This window comes from Beta vulgaris, chromosome 7 (assembly GCF_026745355.1).
Source record: "Beta vulgaris subsp. vulgaris cultivar EL10 chromosome 7, EL10.2, whole genome shotgun sequence".
Classification (NCBI taxonomy): Eukaryota; Viridiplantae; Streptophyta; class Magnoliopsida; order Caryophyllales; family Amaranthaceae; genus Beta; species Beta vulgaris.
Genome location: NC_079208.1, coordinates 1,239,471 through 1,260,633, shown reverse-complemented (window position 1 = coordinate 1,260,633; position 21,163 = coordinate 1,239,471). Strand labels below are relative to the sequence as shown.

The following is a 21,163-nucleotide window of genomic DNA, read 5'->3' as shown; positions in this document are numbered from 1 at the left end:
CGAAATCGGGGCTTGGGCGTCTCGATTTTGGGCTTAATTAGTTGGCTCGATTTCGGCGGAGGGAGGGGGAGGAGTTGATGTTGCGGTGTGCGCTGGGATGAGCATAGTTTCTTTGGGAAAAACTGAGGAGGGAGAGTGATCTGATTGCGAAAATGGGGGCTAAGTTTTTCGACGAAATGACTGGGTGATGGAGGGGTGCTGCGGCGGTGGAGGGGCTAGGGGGAGGGGGAGGGTGGGGGCGTTGGCTTGAGGTAGAGGGGGGAAGGGTGGGGGTGGGGTGGTTCCTGAGGTGGAGGAGGAGGGGTGGGGGCGAGGGTGGGGTGGAGGGGAGGGTTAGGGTGGGTAGTTAGGAGTTAGATTAGGATTAAGGTTAGAGTTAGATTAGGATTAGAGTTAGGGTTAGATTAAAATTAGGGTTTAGGTTAATAATGGCAAAATGGTAAATAAAGCTAACAGTGAGTTAATGGAAATTAGAAAAAGGGTATCTGGTGCACATTTTCGGAAAGTTAAGGGTATATGGTGAATTTTTTTTTAATTTTTCTGGGGTATTTGGTGAAAAAAACTTCTTTTTTTTGGAGCCTCTTTTCGAAAACCTCGTGGTAAGATGAATTTTCATATAGCATTTTTAAAAAGGAAAGTAATTTAGTAGTATTTTTCAAAAGTACTTTATACAAAAGTCTTGAACAAATTTTTTTACTTTGTTAAAATTAGAAACATAGTATCTATTTAGATACGCTCAATTGACCCCTTCTTATAATGAGCATGTATATAATCCTATTTTGGTCCGGTGTGGAATGAACTTATAATCATCGAATCAACTCGATTATCAGATTCCAGATTATATGTTCGAGAAACTCAACGTACGCCACTATTCTACTATTCTTGTCTTAAACAACTTGGAGGCGGGAGTTCTTTTCGCACTACTAAGATACAAAAATAATGAGGAAATTTGGATTCAATTGTCAACTGCTCCTATTGGAAATAGGATTGACCACGGATTACTACAATTTTGGAAAATCCTTTTAAAATTTCGATAACAACTAATTTTGCCAAAAAATTTATCAACTTAAGTAACTAATTTTGTCAAACAGTTAAGCCAATCAGCTACCTTATCAGTTCCACCACCTTATCAATTTCATCTTTACCTTATCAATTTCAGTTAATTATCAGTTTCAGTTTATTTCTAATTAGTATTGCCAAACAAAGTCATAATTAGAATGTTCAAAATGAATAGACCTTAATTAGCCCGTTTTTCCATTGGATTATTATTTTTAGACTAATTGGAGATATACATGTAGTATTTTACACTTTTACTTGTCTTCATTTTTTTATTCTACATGCATGATGCACCTTGGATGCTTGGATTGAGTATATATTTCCGTGACATTGCACTTTATTTTCGAGGGACTAACGAAAGAAAAGGATGTTTAAAGAGAGTACAATAGGGTCCCTAGTACGGATATTAGTTGGTTAGTTAGGTCTTCGACCGACTACCATTATTTACTTCATGCTTTCAAGAAAATTCGCAATAAACGTGTATTTGGAGAAAGTAGACCGTAGACTTATTATTAGCTCAATACTGTTGTTTACATTGCGCTATGAAATTCCTGCAAAAAAAAAGAAAATTCGTGCAAAAAGAAAAATCTAACATGTTACATGTAGATGTATTAGTAGTACTACATAAGTGTCTCAAAATGTTGGTGGGAAAAAGTCATACATTAGTTGTTATTTATTTGAAAAGCAGGAGAAAAATGGCATTTATATAGTTTCTTTAGGAGCAGACGTTAATCTAATAGTATTAGCATTACAATCTAGTGGCTGGTATTGTCATGACATCGAGTCTCACCTCTTACAAGAAGAATCCCCAATTATTAAAGAAAATGGACTAGTATTCTGCCTATTATTTGGTTTTGTGAGGATCTTCTGGCTTTATATTGGCTGAAACTCTTCTCTTAAAACCACCACTCTGGACTATCCTCACACAAGGCCATACCCAAAGGCCAAACACTTGAAATGAGAGGAGATTTGGTAAGGAGGAATCCTCTTCTAAGTAGGGATGGGCATGGGTCCAAGACCCGACCCGGACCCTGTTGGACCCGACCCTAATTTAAGGGTCTGGGTCCAACTTTTTCAGACCCTAAGGGTCCGGGTTTGGGTCCAAGTAAATTTTTTAGGGTCCGGGTCTTGAAGTTTTGGACCCAGACCCGACCCTTAGACCCTAAACTTATCTAATATATACATTTTAACTTTTTTTTGAAAAAACAAACTGATTTTCTAAAAGACTAAAACCTAAATTAAAACATCAAAACACCCATTCTAAACTCTTATGTAAGTTGTGTTTATTTCGTTTTTTTCAGTTTGTATGTTTGTGTTTTGTTTCGTTTTTTTCAGTTTATATGTTTGTGAATTGTGTTTGTTTCATTTTTTTTTCAGTTTATAAGTTTGTGTTTGTTTCGTTTTTTTCAATTTATATGTTTGTGTTTGTTTCATGCGAATTTCAGATGATTATTGATATTAATAATGCTGAAAATTTAGCAAAATAAAAAATTTAGGCTTGGACCCTCCAGACCCTAAGAGTCCGGGTCAGGGTCCAATTTTTTCAAACCCTTAGGGTCCGGGTCCGGATCTGGGTCTGCAAAAATATTTAGGGTCCGGGTCTAGGGTCCAACTAGACCCGACCCAGACCCTACCCTCGCCCATCCCTACTTCTAAATACCCTACACTTGATAGAATTCGAACCTCTAGCCTTGAGGTCATGACTCATGAGGTGGAACTCCCACAATCTCACTAAGTGAGCTAATTACAAGATTGTACGCGTATAATATGTATTATTTGGGATGCTAGCTATACACGTATTCACAACATATTATCATGTGATATACGAGTATCAAATACTCAGCAAAACAACAGATTATTCAAATAATACCTCAAGTTTAAGGCACTAGTCACTGGTTTCTGATTAGTATCATATTGTGTTTTATTACGCATAGTACCATTTACTAATACTAATCTAAATGATTAAATGAAATGAGATTACAAAAAGACGAACATAATTATGTAATCAATCAAAAACAATCATAGTTGGGAACAGACAATAAAAAGCAAAGTTGATAACCACAGTCAACAATCATACTAACACACCATTATTAATTTTTGATAAGGACATTGGAAGGTGGGTAGGGTCATAAGTTATTGTTTGTTTGCTTTCCTCGAACGTTTAAAGGAGGGCAAGTTTTGGTGGTTGTAAATAATTCTAAGAATTATTAAGTAGTAGTACTATATACTATTCTTCTCTCATGATCTTTCGTCCATTTAGGAATTTAAGATACAACAAGTACTACTTTATTTAGGACATACTATTGAGTGGAAAAGTGATAGGCATGAGATTGAGACTTTTCTACAAACTTTCCTCTTAATATCCATCTTTTTGATGGAAATGGAAATCAAACAAAGAGTATGTATATGTTAACTTAAATGTGTTCTAACAAGCTATTTTTGGCCTTTTAAAAACTATAGCTCAATGTTGATGGACAATGGAAATGTATGCTTTTTAATGTTTATAGTTGAAGTTGTGGATTTGGATATACGAGTCAAGTTCGAGTGGAGGAGATCAAAAGTAGTCCCACGCGGTCGGAAAAAATGCCGATGTTTGGGTAGAATTTTATGGACCAATTTTCGAACCCATCCTGTGCCCAAAAATGCCCGAGTTTGGGTAGCTTTTTTTTACCCAATTTTCGAACCCTGCCGACCAAATTTTTGCTTTTTAGCTGCTTAATATTGATTTTTTTAGTTTAAAATTCGTCCCAACACGATTTTGGCCCGAAAAAGCTGATATATTTGACCTAAAATAGCAGGTTTCATTGGCTTGAAGCTTAGCTCGGCCCGACCTGACATGCTACAACTGATTTTTTTTATGTGTGTTGGACTTTTTAAGTAGGTTATTTTAGTTCAATATACTTAGTCTGTTAGTGTGGATTCCAATCGGCTCATTTTCTAACCAATATTCTTTCAAGTCGAGTTTTTGAGTCAAGTAGTTCGGTTTGAGTTTAAGACATGAGTTTTTGGTTAGGGTGAAATTTGGATCATTGGCTAATTATAAGGCCGAGTTTTGGATTGGGTCAGTCTAAAGACCGGTCGTGCTTGGTCTAGGTAATTATAGGTTTGGGTTCAGTTTTGGCTATTATGGGATTACGTTAGGATCGGGTTGTAAATCATAACAAATTTTGTTTTGTTGTTCTAAGACTGTATTTTATTTCAATCCTGTCATTTTAGGTTGGTCATTTGTCAAGTGAGTTTGAATTTAGGTTGAGTTAATTTGTTAAGGTTCTATAATGAATCTATCATAGGAACTATGCTACGTGACATTCTTCTCAAACTTCTAAATTCTAATACACATGTTTATAATGTCATATAAAAATATTAATAATATATACTTACTAGAATTTGAACACATGACCTTTGAAATGAAATGTGAGAGTTTAACCAATACGTCACTATAATTTAATGCTTAAAATTTCAAGGTAAAACATAATAAAGTCATATAATTATATGTAGTAATAAAGTACATAGACAAACTTTTTGATCTCTAACACTTTTCTTAAGTAATGACATATCTTACCCTTATTCCATTAAAATTGTTATTTTTATACCTAATTCCTTAGAAGTTTAACTGTTTAATTTTTTTATGCTATAACGTTATTTTCCAAATTCGCACTAGACAACATACTATGGAAAGCTAATAAAATCAATTATGAAATATATATATAATAATTTATTTGAAAATTGTAACTAAGGGGAATCATCGAGCCAAAATACTAGTTTAGTTGTTTGAAAAACTGAAACAAACATTATGGTTACCCTTATATATAGATCACCCCCCTCCCACCTTCTCATCCTTCAACCATGCTGCATACTTGTTTTTTTTTTTATTATTTATAATTGGTCTTGTAGTTTTATTGATTAAAAGTTGATTGAGATGGTAATTGTGTCATGTATGATAGCAAGAGGTCACGGGTTCAAATCTTGTTGCAAGCTAATTTTATTTGCAAACTCGAGTTTGTAATCTATTTTCTGCATCCATGTTAAAGGTGATACATACCACAATAACCCTGTATGAATTCCAAATATTCTTCCACAACCTGCTATCCTCCTCCTTCGAAGTTGTAGTTTTTTCACCTCTCTTCTCCTTCAAAGCCATGTAATCAGCAATAGTTTGACTTCACAAATGGTTGTTTATAAAACAAACACTATATTATGAAACGGAGAAAGTATCCGTTTCATATATAAACATTTAAGTATCATCATATGCGATGGGAAGCCAACCACGTCGTAAATCACAATTCTAACAAAAGATACAATATTAACGATTTTATGTTGGAGGTTGATGTTCTTAGTGACGGAGCATTGAATTTTCGTAATTTTTTAAATAAAATTAAGAAAAAGATTACATACAATTTTTTGGTGCCAAAAAATTAATACTTTCTCATAGATGTTACACTTTCAAAAACACACTTTTCTACGCAATTTTTTTTAAAGAGAAGAGAGATAGAGAGGTATAACGGGATCCATGTGATAGAAGAGAAATAGAGAGAAATTGTTGCCTAAAAAGGAAGTGTAAATATTTAGAAAGTGTAACATCTAATATTTAGAAAGTATAACATAGAGGAAATAGATAAGAAGTTGTTGGTGCAAAATCAGTTTGTTGACCTTACGAACAAGTCAATGCAACATCCAATAATTTGGCCTTCATATTAAAGCGAAATCATACCTTTTGAGATCGAATACAATGTACCGTAATAAATGCTACCGTACATCTACATGGTTTGGTAATTAATAGGCAGTTTCACAGGATCCATATGACAGACTATTCACTTCTTCATATTTCTTAATATTAGAAGCAATTTTGAGCTATATTTCAGTATTAAGATTTTTGGTCAATTTTGAATGAGTGATCCATAATTCGCCAGCTAAGGATCTGAATCATCTTCACTTTCCTATTGCTTTTGATAGCTTTGATAGTTGCTAGTTACGAGTGAAGCTTTTTTTTTTTGTTATAGTGACTGCAATTGTGAATTTGTGATCGAATTTAAGACAATTGTGAGCATATGGTGGTTCGTTTTATATTAGGTTTTTTTGTGTTAAATATTTTTACAAAAGTTTCAACTACTATGACAAAAATTCGCTTGTTTATTTGTCCTTACTTACACATGACTTCGATTGTCCATTTATCCTTTCGAATTTTATTTGCCTTAAAGTTTGTACAATTTGTTTTTTAACTGATGAGAAGAAATTCTCTGTGCTGCCCTCGCACAAGGTCTCTATCCAGAAACTCATTACAAGTCAGACACCCCTCAACCTCCCAACCCCCTTAAATTCCATGCAAATGCTTGAGGTAAGATTGAAGGAATTGAACCCTAAACCTTTCTAGAAAAGATGAGAAAGCTCACAACTTGAGCCAACCCAATTCCTACATTTGTACAATCATTTACAAAGAGATACTCCATTATATTTATGGACATCAAACATTCTCTAAAACTATTGTAAATTATACGTGATACAACTAAGTCTTATTTAACCAACTAAAATATATTAAAAGTTCCCCTCAAAAAAAAAAAAAAAAAAAATTTATTAAAAGTTATTTTCATTTTTCATGATTCCTCAAAGTTACTTACCAGGATTATAATTGTGAGATTAAGAGGTTTTTAACAAATGTTTTTGGATGATAGCTCAAAGTTCAAAGTGAGCTAATTAATAAAACTAGTTTTTGAAGTATCCTTTTAGCAAAAACTAACAACTTCAATTTTAGCTTGAAGAATTGGAATACCATTTTTTCATTCGATTTAATACTTTAACCGCTAAATTTCATTGAAAACCTATCTCAAATAACTAATTAATTTGACAACTATTTCTAATAATTAATGTAATTCTCCCGTGGTCAACAGCTATTTCTATTGGCTATTGCCGATGTTCAGCACAATACTTAGGGTCTGTTCTCCCCACCTTATTTTCAGTTTAGTTCATTTCAGTTCAATTCAGTACAATTGCAATCAATTTACTTCAGTTGCAATCAGTCAGTTCTGTCCAATTCAATTCAGTTCACTTCAACTCCAATTATCATTCTATTAGTTATAATTTAATCCATTTCAATTCAATTCAATTCAGTTGCAATCAGTTCACCTCATTTCAATTCTGTTCAGTTGCAATCAGTTCACCTCATTTCAATTCTGTTCAGTTGCAATCAGTTCAATTCAATTTAATTTAGTTATTTTTGGTCGAAAAGAATAGGTCCTTATTAATTAGTTTTGTTGAACATGTCCTTCAAAGCTAGACCGCAAGAGTGTGTTTTCTAATTATGTTCAATTGATATATCCTCATTTATCACCCTGCCTATGAGATTCTTACTAATTGGATTAGTTCTTAGAGTCTATTTAAGAATTGTTATCAATATTTTCTAGGAAAAACTTAAAATTAAAGTCAACCAAGAAAAGTAGTGATCGCTTTTCTAAATTATGTGACCATATCAAGCGAGGAGTAGGACATACATAATACTACATTACTTTGAGGTAAAGGAGATTATAAGAATAATAGTAGGAGAAATGATTTGAATAAAGATAAAGGTGAGGCACTCACCTTAATTTATTTAGCGTATCTCATACATCGCCATGGTGCACGCTATGATATTGCTACCCATGGGCCATGATTGTAACCTAAGAAGTGATATCAAATAATGAAGTAGTCCACATATAAAAGGTAATATTTTCTCCGTTTTAAAATAGTTGCACCATTTGATGTTTGGTTACTATTCATAAATCAATTTTGACAAGTCTTTCCTCGCCATTATATAAGAAAAAACATAATCAAGTGGGATTTTGTTAAATTTGTCTCAATACAATATCAACTTTTTATAATTTTATTTGTACGCAATTAGAGATATTAACGTTCAAAAAGTATATTGACAAACGTGAAAAAGCAAACGGTACAACTATTTTTGAAACGGAGAAAGTATAGGTAACGCTTCTCCCACCCCCTAAACAAAATAAAGAAAAAGTAGAGCTTCTTCCATACACCATACTTTATGAAAAAACATGATTGTTGTTTTTATCTTTTTCAGATAAAGATAACAAACTCTATTGAGTAAAGAAAATCGGTTGCGTTTCTATCCTTCAACACTTCCACACTTCCAAAAAAATTATATCTCATTCAAATCTACATTGTTTGAGTTATATTTATTCCCCTTTGCTTCTTTATCAATCCCTTTTTGGCTGCACAAGAACATATACATGCATCTTTACAAGTTCCTAATAAATCCAACTAACATAATTTAACTCTGTACGCATCACTCATATCGAGTTTGAATCCTCTAGACTTTTAGTGTAACTTTACAAGGTAGAGTTGTATTTGAGCCATATATTTTAAAATCAAGAGCTCATAATTCATATCAGTGAAGAGTTCGAATCCTTTAGAGTTTCACTAATATTGCTCAAAATCTACCTTGTAAAATTATTTCACAACTCTAGAGAATCCAAACACTATTTTACCGACAGTGAGAAGCAAAATCAAATAACCAATTATTTGTCAAAAATACATACAAATAATCCAATTTAAAAAAAGTACTTGTACTACACATTTGAACCAACAAGAACCAACCATATTCTCAAATTTCGATTTCGATTTCGATTTCATCTTCTCTCTTCATAACTATTAAAATTAATAAGTACATATATGAATGAATATATAAAGCATAATAAAACCAACAATAATACTTATACTAATAGTACTTTACAACTTCAGTCTTAATAGTAAATAGGTAATTAAGACCTCATTAGTTTAGTACCAAATTAATAAACTTTTCCTTTTCCTTTATTTCCAAACATGACCATTGTTGCTTAACCTTTTTTTGATGTTCCAACTAATACCATAACTACTACTATTAACTAAAACATCTATAGCCTATAATACACAAGACGGTCCAGGAAGTGAACCGGCCGGTCCAATTCGACCGGGCTTATAAATTAAATTTAATATCTTGGGCCGTAATTTCTCCTTCCAAAATTCATGACTTGGGCCCACATCTTTTTCCCTCTTTCTAATTTGCACCACAACTAATTCTTCTGTTAATCTATTCACTTCCACAACAACACCCAATTCCCCATTTTGCCCCTCTACTTTAACTCCCATTCCACACCTCAACCTCTCCACCTCCACCTTTTCTATCCCACGCGCCGCCTCCTCAACCGTCTCCACCACCGTCTCCGCCGCCACTTTCGACAAAAACGACTCCCAACAATTTTCTTTTCCTCCCTTCATAAACAACCCGGATAGATTAAATCCGGGCGAAAATGATATCAAATCAAACGCATTTAAGTACCTTTCACTTGAACTCGAACCCGAACTCGAATCCTTCCCTTTTAATTTAAACTCCTCTTTAGCCTCTTCATCAAGATAAAAAGAACCTAACTCCACTTTCTCATCACCTTTATTAAACCAAGGATCATCAATTATTTCTTGTATAGAAATTCGTGATTCCGGGTTTGTATCAAGTAGACGTGACAACAACTTTTTAAGTTCAAGTGACATAAATTTCGGACACCTAAAATCTCCCCTATAAATCTTTCTATACAAATTCATTAAATTTGTATCATTAAAGGGTAAAAAACCAGCTGTGAGTACAAATAATATAATCCCACATGACCAAATATCAACTTTCGCACCATCATACCCCTTTTTAGCTAATATTTCCGGGGCAACATATGCTGGTGTTCCACACATTGTGTGTAACAATCCGTCTGATCTGGTCTGATCTTTAACCGCACTTAGTCCGAAATCGGATATCTTTAGATTCCAATTATCGTCTAATAACATATTTTCTGGTTTTAAATCACGGTGGTATACGCCACGACTGTGGCAGTATCCCACGGCAGAAATTAGCTGTTGAAAATATTTGCGGCTGAGATCTTCGCTAAACCGGCCTTTCGACACCTTAGCGAAGAGCTCGCCGCCCTTGGCGAACTCCATGACGAAGTAGATTTTTGACTTGGTGGCTAGAACTTCGTTCAGTCGGATTATATGAGGGTGGCGTAAACGTCGCATGATTGAAACTTCACGTTTGATGTTGGTTGTTAGATTGCCATTGAGAATCTTTTGTTTGCTGACGGATTTAACAGCGACAGATTTGCCGTTGTTGAGGTCTCGGCCGTGGTAGACTTTTGCAAAACCACCGCGGCCGAGGAGTTTTCCTAGCTCGTATTTGTCTAATAAGATTGGTTTTTGTTCGGGGGCGGTGGCGGCTGTGGAGGAGAGGGTATCATAGATCTCTGGCATGGTTTCCAGAGATATAGGAGAGGTTGGGATTTTTGAGGTGGGGATTCCAGTCTGATGGCTCGGAATTTTATAAATTCGAGTTGGGTTGAACTGAACTAAATTGAATTCGGATTTTTTTTTTGTTTGAGATTGTTTTTGGGGGGTGGGGGGGATTTGAATTTGAGTGGGAGAAGGAATTGTGGGGTTGTTTGAGATTTTAAGGAGATATTGTTGATTTGGAATTGTTTTTATAGGGAGGATATGTTATGGTTGAAAAAGTGATAAGTGAATCACACAAGTATATGAGTAGAAGAAGTTGTCGCCTATTTATACAAAACGGGGAAGGTGAGGAGTCTAGGGAAAAAAGATACAAGTTTCCTCAACTAATAAAATATAGAAATAAATGAAGAACGTTAGAATTAATTTAGAGGAGTAAATTTTAATTGGATTTTAACAACTTGATAAAAGACGCATAATCTAACTCGATCAAATAAAGTAATTATGTATGATATAACTATGATAAAAATGAATTAGATTTGATAATACAATATAGATTCAGTTTGTTCGCTCATTCCATTTCACTCTAACCCAACACAATTCCAGTCATTCATTCTCTTCTCCTTCCTTTGTTTTCTTGATTGTCGAACTACAATAGACAATTTCAAAAAATAACTCGTTAGTCTTAACGAACTGATTAAACTAGTTACTCCCTCCGTCCCATAATATAGTGCTTGTTTCTTTTTTTCACGGTCTCCAAGACGTAACTTTGACCTTTAATATCTTCAATTCCGTATTAATAAAAAATATAAAAAGTTGATATTATGAAACTACACATTGAGAGGAGTCTAACAAAATCCCACATGAATATGTTTTTTTATATATACAAATGAGAATATTCGGTCAAAGATTTTAAAGTTTGACCCACCAAAAATGAAATAGGCACTATATTATGGGACGGAGGGAGTACTAAATGGATTAAACTAGTCACTGAATGAGTTAAAGAATATTATTACTAAAGAGATTAAACTGGTAACGAAATAAATTAAACTGGTCCCTAAATAAATTAAACTAGTCACAATATTAAAAAATGTGGCATGTTCTTCTTAATATTAGACTTAGGCCGAACTTAATTTTAAATTAAAAATAGGCGGTCTCTTCTAAGACCAACCGTAATGAATTATGATAATAATTGTTTTCCTTTTTATCTTAGTTCCTATAGGCTAGAGCTAGTCGTTTTATTATGTAGACTGAAGTGTAAATAAACGTCTTTAGTCTAACCAATTCATTATCATACATTTATGTATATCATTATAAACTTTTAAGAGAGGAATAAACTCGTGACCAAGAATAGTTCACTTGCTTTCCTGTGAGCTATGAGGGTCAGCACTCGAAAAATTTGTTAATCTCTTTGGATTATGTACAGTGGTACTTTTTTGCGATAAAAATATCATATGAGATAATTTGTCATAAGATTTTATAAGATTATCGTAAAAAATGTATTCTAGAAGAATGTTTTGAGTTTCTTGGGAAATCACATTTTTTTTTTTTTTGAAAGAGAATCTTGGGAAATCACATTGGTATTAAGGCTCTGTTTCAGGTGACTTAAATGATAAGGTGCTACAATTTTAAGTCACCTTATATGATTAGTAGTGTTTGGTGGAGGAACTTAAATAAAATTTAAGTCCAAAATTTGACTGAAATTGAGTTGGAGGAAAATATAGCGTCTGAGATCAGGTGCTGAATTTTTTTTTATTTTTTTACTTTATTTTTATCTTTTTAAGCCTAAAAAGATATTTTCTTTTTATCTTTTTAAGCCTAAAAAGATATTTCAGCTACAGTCATAAATAATTTTACCAAACAGGTTATGCAATCAGCTAACTTCTCAGTTTCAGCACCTTAACAATTTCAGCTGCTACCTAATCAGTTTCAGTCACCTTATCAGTTTCAGCTCCATTTCAGCCAGTGTTGCCAAACATAGCCTAAGTATTCTTGTACTACTCCCTCTGTTTCAAAATATAAGTCATTTGCATTTTACGAAAATTTGCTTTGACCACAAATATATCTCAAATACGATAAATAAAAATTATACCGTTGAATTCGTCTGAAAAATACTATAACAATATTATTTTTAAAATTTTTTTATCAACATAAATTGAGAGTAATTAACGGTCAAAGTTCGACCTCGAATATCGTGCGTGCCTTATATTGTGAAATGGATGGAGTATTTTTTTTTTTTGACAAGTTAATTTTGTACTTTGAGTTATTATCTCTTGTAAACTTATAAAAAAAACTAATCATCTGGTTATTAGTGTCATCCTAAATATGTGATTTGCTTCATAAATACTTCCTCTGTTTTAAAATATAAGGCACGCACGATGTTTGAGGTCGAACTTTAACCGTTAATAACTCTCAATTTATGTTGATAATTTTTTTTTAAAAAAATGTTATTATAGTATTTTTCAAGACGAATCCAGCGGCATAATTTTTATAATTTTTATTTATCATATTATGAAAGATATTTGAGATTAAAGTAAATTTTCGTAAAACATGAATGTCTTATATTTTGAAATAGAGTGAGTAATCATTCTTGGTCATTACCACAATACCACATTCACATGTGGTAATTGATGATGATGAAAATCATGAAATGTTAAGAAGAAAATAGATTATTTGAAACGCGTGAAGTAATAATATTGCCATAAATGTTATAATGAGACTTTTCTTGCAAATTAACACTAAATATCTCTATTATACTCCCTCCGTTTCCTAAAAATCTTCCCATTTACTGTTCCTACAGATACCAAGGAAAATCAAGTTGTGTGGGGCATGGTGTGAGTAAAGTAGGAGAGAGAAAGGGGTTAAGATAAATAAACAAATAAAAAGGGGTTAAAGTAGGAGAGAGAAAGGGAGTAAAATTGAATTAATAATGTAATGGTGGACCATATGATAGTGGCATGAGAGGGTAAATAGGGAGATTTGTTTTGCCAAATAAGGAATAAAGCAAAAGAGGGAAGATCTTTTGGAAACACCCTTAAACGGAAAGAGGGAAGATCTTTAGGGAACGGAGGGAGTATATGGCAATAGTTGTGTGACATGAAAAAATAGAAAAAGGGAAAAAAAAAATAGAAATAAAAAGATAAAAAGGTATAACAAAAAGAACAAAATGAAAAGTAGTTTTGATTTCGTGGGATAAACTAATTAAAAAATAAAAACCCTTGATGTAACAGATTTAATTAGCAATTAATTAATTTTCTACACGGTTTCGTACACATAGCCTGCATATAAACGCTAGCTAGTAATTACTATTCATCCGTCCCGTTGTATTGTGTTTGTTTCTTTTTTGGGTATCTCAAAATATTGTCCTTTTTTTCTTCTTCGAAATTTCCCATTTTTCATGATTTGCTTACACAACCAGGTTATACCGTAATATATTTGCTTCTTAGAATTAGTTTTTTTCTCTATTCATTTAACCAAAAATTTGAATTAATCATATATTTAAAGTTCTTTCCCCTGTTTTCTCCACGATGTCTCCTAAAATTTGTTTCCCCCGCAATATTTATTGTTTACATTTCATTTCCATACCTTCATTGCCGTCAAAAATGATAAATAAGCACCATATTGACCATGTTCTTTTCAACTTATTTTTACGTTGAACTAAAGTTTATAAAAACTTAACTAAACTTATCTGAATTTACTCTACCTTATTAAACCTTATATGAACTTATATAAAATTCATATATCTTATCTTGTTAGGGCATGTTCTCTTCGGCATAAAACAGATGAACTGAACGGATCTGAACTGAAATGAATAGTGATGTGTGAGAGTAAAAGTATTGTTCAGAGCCGAACCGAACTGCTTGGTTTGAATTGGACTGAACTGAACTGAAAATAAGGTGGGGAGAACATGCCTTTAGTGTGTCAAACGTTATATATATTTGCTAAATTGAACTTATCTGAACTGATTAAACCTTATTAATCCTTAGTCGACCTATCTGAACGTTTTAATAAAGACTAAAAATAAGTTGAATTAAGTAGGACTATTATTAGACGAGGTAAGTATCATAAAACTATAAGAAAATATACGATCAACCAACATTTATCGAATTTAAAAAAGAGTCATAAGAAATGATTCAATCCTCTTATTTTTATTTTTCGAACCGAGATATTCATGAATCGAGATCTTGATGCATATAGATACAAATGGTTTTCACTATTTACTTCCTTCGTTTCATATTACTCGCTACACTGCTCAATTCACGGACTCTTAGGCAATTTTTGGAGAAGAGAGAGGTAGAGAATAAAAAGAAAAGGGACCCATATTGCCCAAAAAGAAAGTGTATCAAGTAATATACGTCGAACTTTCCACAATGAAAAGTGTAGCGAGTATTATGAAACGGAGGAAAAATATACTTATCAGACCGACGGTAAAGGTTATGGGAAAGCTATTGACTTGTGGTTCAAATACAGTCGCATAAATCATAATCTCATTACTCGAAGGTACAGAAAGGTTAATTTCAGCCACCAACGTGTCCAAGCTTCTGGTTGAAGGTACATATATTGGAGACCAACGGTTAATTTAAAAATTAACCAGCAGTACTATTTTTTACCATCCTTTTTAATTTTTACTGCTGGTGGGTCAAATGATTGTAACAGGAAGCATCAAAGAAGGATCTTCACTTTTGTTCTTTTCACACGTGCAAGGTACAATATATCATATATGTTTGGTGGCGTTTTCTTCAAACATCTACAAATGGTTGTTCAAACTAATTAATTTTCACTTAAAATTAGAAAAAATATAGAAAGAATCTTGTTTAATGTAGTAAATTTAATATTACTAATTTTTTTAATGAAAGTTTAGGAAAAGTTTGAAATAATTATAAATTAGAAAATTCATACACTCTAGAAAAATTCAAAAAAATAATATAAATTTAAATTGAACGATTTGTGTTTTTAGAATCATGATGTTCTCTTTTATAATATAGAATTATTTACATGCTTATATGACCTTATAAGAGGGATGTCTTGTTTCATACAACAACTAAGAAATTGCATTAAGTGTATAATTATAAATTAAGTTGTCAAGATCAAACTATCTTGATTTTTTTTTTTTTTACAAAGGGGGACTATCTTGATTCTTTGAATCACTAAAAGTGACTGGTTATTATATTATTACTACAATTACACTTACATTATCAAAACAAGGGGTTTAAATGACAGTTAATCATCAAAATTTTATACTATTACATCACTAAATGATTTGTCCAAAAATTATTTTTTTGGGTATTAATTAGTATTTTTGTCCCGGGTGATGCCTCTGGTTGTTACAATTATCAAATATATTATTTTTCATAAGTTTCATAATTGATTTTATTAGCTTTACGTAGTTTCATAATTGATTTTATTAGCTTTACGTAGTTTCATAATTAATTTTATTAGTTTTTCGTGTTTTCAAAATAACTTCCAAGGAATTTGGGGATTAAAATAATAATGTCAATGAAATCAGGGTAAGAAAATGTTATTACCTTCAAAAAATATTAAAGATCAAAAACTTGTCTATTCTTTATAGTTACATATAATTATAAGAATTTCTATTATACAAGCCAAAGGAGGAGGTGTAGTGTCCTCTTTTAAAGTGACTAGAATACCCTCTAATAATTTAAAACAATGTTTTTCTAATGAGAAATCAATGAAACTTGCCATATGAGTAGGTCAAAAATAGAATATGCAATACCATTGATAACTTGACAAACTAGATTGAAACAATCAATTCAGGAAATCAATTAGAATCTTCAACCAAAAAAAGGTTTGCAATATATCGTGATAACATAATATTTCATATTTACAAATTTCAAACAATATAGTTTATTAACATTTATAATTGTTAAATAACTATATTAAAGTCGTAAGAAGAAATTATTAAATCATCTACCAAATTTTTCAGTGACAAATTGAACAATTAAAAATCATTCACCTTTAATTTAAAAAGATAATAACATCTACAAAAGAACCTCAATAATTTACATCACTACTAAAATAATTTTAGATAAAGAACATGTCCATTTATATATACCTACCTAAGATTGTCACGCACGCATCGCGTGCATATGCAACTAGTTTATTATGTTTTACTAGTACTTTGAAACATTAAAAATTGAAATTGTAGTGAATTGGTGGTTGAACACTCACATTTCATTTCAAAAGTCATGTGTTCGATTAATTTCTTTTAATATATTTATATACTTCCTCCGTTTCAAAATAAGTGCAACATTTGCATAGTGTTTACTATTCACAGTTTAAACTTTAATTAGCTTTGGTGATTTACATTTTAGGAAAAACATAGTCATGTGGGATCTTGTTAGATTCGTCTGAATGTGAATTTTTTTAATATCAACTTTTTATAATTTTTAGTTATTGATAATTGAAGATATTAATGGTTAAAATAATGCATTGGCAAATGTGGAAACAAGAAATGTTGCACTTATTTAGAAACGGAAGAAGTATATTCTCTATATATATTTGTAATTTTTTTTTATAATGCTTTTTTTTTTTTTTTTTTTGCTAAGGAAGCCTCAATCCAATTTCAGACTTACTTGTATAATGAATTCCCAATAAGGTCATTGTTAGGGCACACAACTATATTTGATATGTCATCCTCAACCAAATCAATGTCCAAAAACACTCATTACTAATTGCATGTTTACTAACTAATTATCTTACACGGAATCTATTTTTTTATCCATATGAGCCACGAAGGTAGTATAAAGAAGAAGAGGAGAATTTAAACCTATAATAAATCGTTCACAACACCTTAATCTCAACTACTAGGCCAAAACATCTTTGACTTGTACGGAATTTATTGATCGATATTCCTATGTAAGGTTTGTGTTAGAAAATCGGTGTTGTAGTTTGATTAATTCGGAACAGAAAATCAATGAAATAATAAAGGTGAGAAAACTATAAAGATGAACAAACAAAGAACACAAGGATTTACGTGGTTCAGTCAAATTTGACCTACGTCCACAGGTGGGGGATTAGAGCTTCTTCACTATAATGGAGAAAATCAGAGAGAATAATACAAGGAGTCCTAAATTCTAGAGGCTAAAAGTGTTTCATAAGTTGTGTATAAATAATGAATACTAAGAGGTCCTTTTATAGCATAAGGAACCCCGCACAAGAACCCTAGAATATACTCCGCACAAAACCCTAAAACGAAAAACTGATTCGGAAACTTATCTTCAAAACCGCGAGTCGCGGTATGCTCTCGACAGTCATTCGTAAAACGGGCGTAACTTTCTCGTTTCTCATCGGAATTGGGCATATCACCTATTGTTGGAAAGATCATTGAACAAGTTATCACCTTTAATTTGAATCACATCAAAACCATTTATATATTGAGAAATATGTGCATTCAAAGTTAACCTTATGTCATTCACAAGATTTCAAGTCATAATTAAGAGTTTGTTTGAAATTTCATACCATGGTACGCGGCAGCACACAAGCACCACTCCTTATATGTGGTACCACCATAAATAAGTCACAGTACTCGAAAAAGGATCTGCACCGTTTGTTATTACATGTGAAAAATGACGCCATAGTTGCCTGCAAAGACGTACATGCTTCTTGATGAAATAAAAGTTGGGTAGAGATATTTTGCTTCTTAGATATTGGAAAATTAAACATTTACTTTAAATATCCTTGTCAGTTGAAGTCTTGAAGATATCGAATTTACTATTAAGATACTTAGATCACTATAAGTTGATTGCTTTAGATAAAAATATACAAAATACACAGTCACGTCTAGTAGTCGATATATTTTAACTGCCATTTTATGATAATACCTTAGGACCCCCACACTTTAATTTTATGGTAATGATATAAGCTAAGTTTTACCAATGTCCTACCTAAGCTAGATAAAATTGATCAAACTTGAAAGGAATTTGAAAATCGATCCAAAAAATTGAATATTCAAACACAACTTTATGACCGAAAACACGGAAAAGCAATCGAACCCCATTATTGGAGAATAAATTGATTATGCCGAACTCAACCTGATCTAATCATGATATATTAAATCGATTGCCTTTTCAAGTTTATAATTAACTTCGAGGTATTTTGTTTATTACCAGACTAGTAGTATTGGCTCATTTGCACTTTATTATTTAACATTATATTTGTGAGAGGTAAATCCTAGCCTCTTTCTCTCCCCTCTCTCTTCTTCTTTCTCAAAAAATCCTAATCATTTTCTTCTAGTTTGGGCTTGCCATCATACTTCTAATGGTCGTAAGCCTCGAATTCTTCTTTTTTCTTCTAGTTTTCATTGTTTTTGTTATAATAATCTTTCATTCTATCTTTTTGAGAGTTTTCTACCCAATTTTTGAGTTATTTATCTCCTTTCATGGAAGTTTGGAGTTTAGTCTTAATCTCTTCCCACGTGGAAGCTTAAAAATTGGTATGAGAAATTGTATCTATTGGTTGAAGTTCAAGACCATCAACATCGAAGTATTGGAAATTCAGATGCGGTAAACATCATTAAATCAAGATTTTTCTTCCCTATAGACTATGTCAGTTTGATAGACTCCCGTATCAATAGCTGCGTGATTCAGCAAACACAAGGGGTTGCGTTGTATTGCTCGACCTGGTTCATTATTGTTTCTTCGAAGACGAATTTGATTTGATCTTGTCTGATTCTATCTTGTTTTCCTTTAATACTTATTTTAGATATCGTTGGACGTTAAATTAATGAAAATTTTCTTTCAAAAAGAATATTTGTGAGATGTATGATGTCTAATTATGATGACTTTACTATTTTGGTTTTTTAACTTTTGACATTATTAAGTGGAATTCAACCAAATTAGGGCAGTTTGATATTTATGAGTTGTTTTAGTTAGTAGCTTTTATGAATTTAGTATTTTATTATGCAAATAAATACACAACAACTATTTTCTATTATTAGCGCAATGTAAAGAATAGATACATTAACTCATGGCAATAAATCGAAGCTGAAAACGTGCCCTTGATCCGTTGGGACCTAGAACCAAAATCTTGAATCATGATCTGGTGGTTATTGAATCGGTATTGAAATTGACCTGAAACGAATCTAATATTATCTAAATTTAACCAACCTAAGCAAATATAGTTTTGAAAAATTAATCAAATCAAAACAATTATAGTTTATCTATGTTATCATCGTGCCAAGTTCTAATTTCACTTGATAACTTTATATTAGTACTTTCATAAGCCGTTTAACCGAGGATTGTGAGTTTTAGTTACACAAATATTACTCATATCATAATTAATCAAATCAAAACAAATTATAGTTTATCTATGTTATCATCGTTTCAAATTTCACTTGATAACTTTATATTGCTACTTTCATAGGCCGTTTAACCTAGAATTGTGAGTTCTAGTTACACAAATATTAGTCATATCATAATTAATCAAATCGAAACAAATTATAGTTTATCTATGTTATCATCGTGCGAAGTTCAAATTTCACTTGATAACTTTATATTGGTATTTTCATAGATCGTCTAACCGAGGATTGTGAGTTCTAGTTACACAAATAGTATTCATATCATAATATATACAAACCTGCCCATAGGTTATATGGAGGTGCACATAGTTTCCAATTTCAGCAGATGAAGTTGGCAATTGTCATTATTTGCATCAATACAAGATTGGCAGATTGCTAATCTGCAAGTTGGGGGGGCTAAAATCCTTATAACTTCCAATCAATTTCTCTCTTCTCATGTGTTTCTAATTTCATATGTACATATGAGTTATAACCAGATTAACTACTTTTGTGTACGTATATGGCAACTGACAAACATCATGTCCAAATAATAAACAGAAGAAACGGTTGCACACATCTTATCCAAAATCCAAATAATAAACATAAGAAACGGTGGCACACATTATAACCATACATTAAATTATACAGAAAAATAAAGAATGCAGTGACTTTACACAAATGAGATCCTATATACAAATAAACTTGAATGTGTTGCATTAATTTCTACCAAAAATTTAGACGATATGGGATGAGATTCCCAATTACTAGCAGAATTTGCAGTGTGTTTGGGCTTATTTCCTGGTTTAAGCTTACCACGGATAATCCAGCCCAATAAATGCCTTAGAGCCTCCAGTGGGCCCCACCTGTGATGGTGCATTCCAGCTGTCAGTGCCCCCAGCTGGCCTACAGTTGGGATATCTCAAGCACTATAAATACCAACCCCCTCATCAATGAGAAGGTATTGAATTCTTACCTAACAAACCAGAGCATCTCTCTCTGACTTTATCTCTCTAAGCTTGTCACTGACTTGAGCGTCGGAGAGGCGATCCCGGAACAACCCCCGGGGCAGTCTAACCGTTACTTTTGCAGGATTCCGGCGTACGGACTTTGGACTCAGGACATTCGAATCTGACCCGGTATTCCCTAAGCAAAGGAATCAGAACCCTTAATTTCTAGACAGAAACAGTTTGGCGCCGTCTGTGGGGAACAGTACAAAAAGTTACTTCGCCACCACTCACTCAGATTTACTCATTCAGCTACTCAGCTCAGAACGCCAATTGATCATGGCACCAACAAAAACACTCGGGCAAGCCGCCTCGGAGCAGGTCTCTCGGCCAGAGAGAGGCCACTCGCCCGCACATAATCGGGATCCCCCAATCCCTCGACCGGAGCGAGGCCATTCGCCTGCACATAACCGAGAGGCCGAGCGGACACCCTCCCCGGCTCGGAGGTCACCTACCGTCCAAACTTTGGACCCTCGGTCAGTATCCCAGCATATCCAGCATGTGGAGCCTCAGCCGCTCTTCGCGTCTGACCTGGCCCTTATCACGGCTCAGCTCCAGGAGACATTCC

At 32.9% G+C, this 21,163-nt stretch overlaps 1 protein-coding gene across 1 annotated transcript; it reads right to left on the bottom strand.

Moving 5' to 3' along the window:
- Positions 1–8,650: 8,650 nt before the first annotated feature.
- On the bottom strand, positions 8,651–10,608 carry LOC104898195 (CBL-interacting serine/threonine-protein kinase 14). The gene has a single exon (XM_010685235.4). It carries the CDS (start codon positions 10,318–10,320, stop codon positions 8,950–8,952), a length of 1,371 nt encoding a protein of 456 aa, XP_010683537.2. The 5' UTR covers positions 10,321–10,608; the 3' UTR covers positions 8,651–8,949.
- Positions 10,609–21,163: the final 10,555 nt, after the last annotated feature.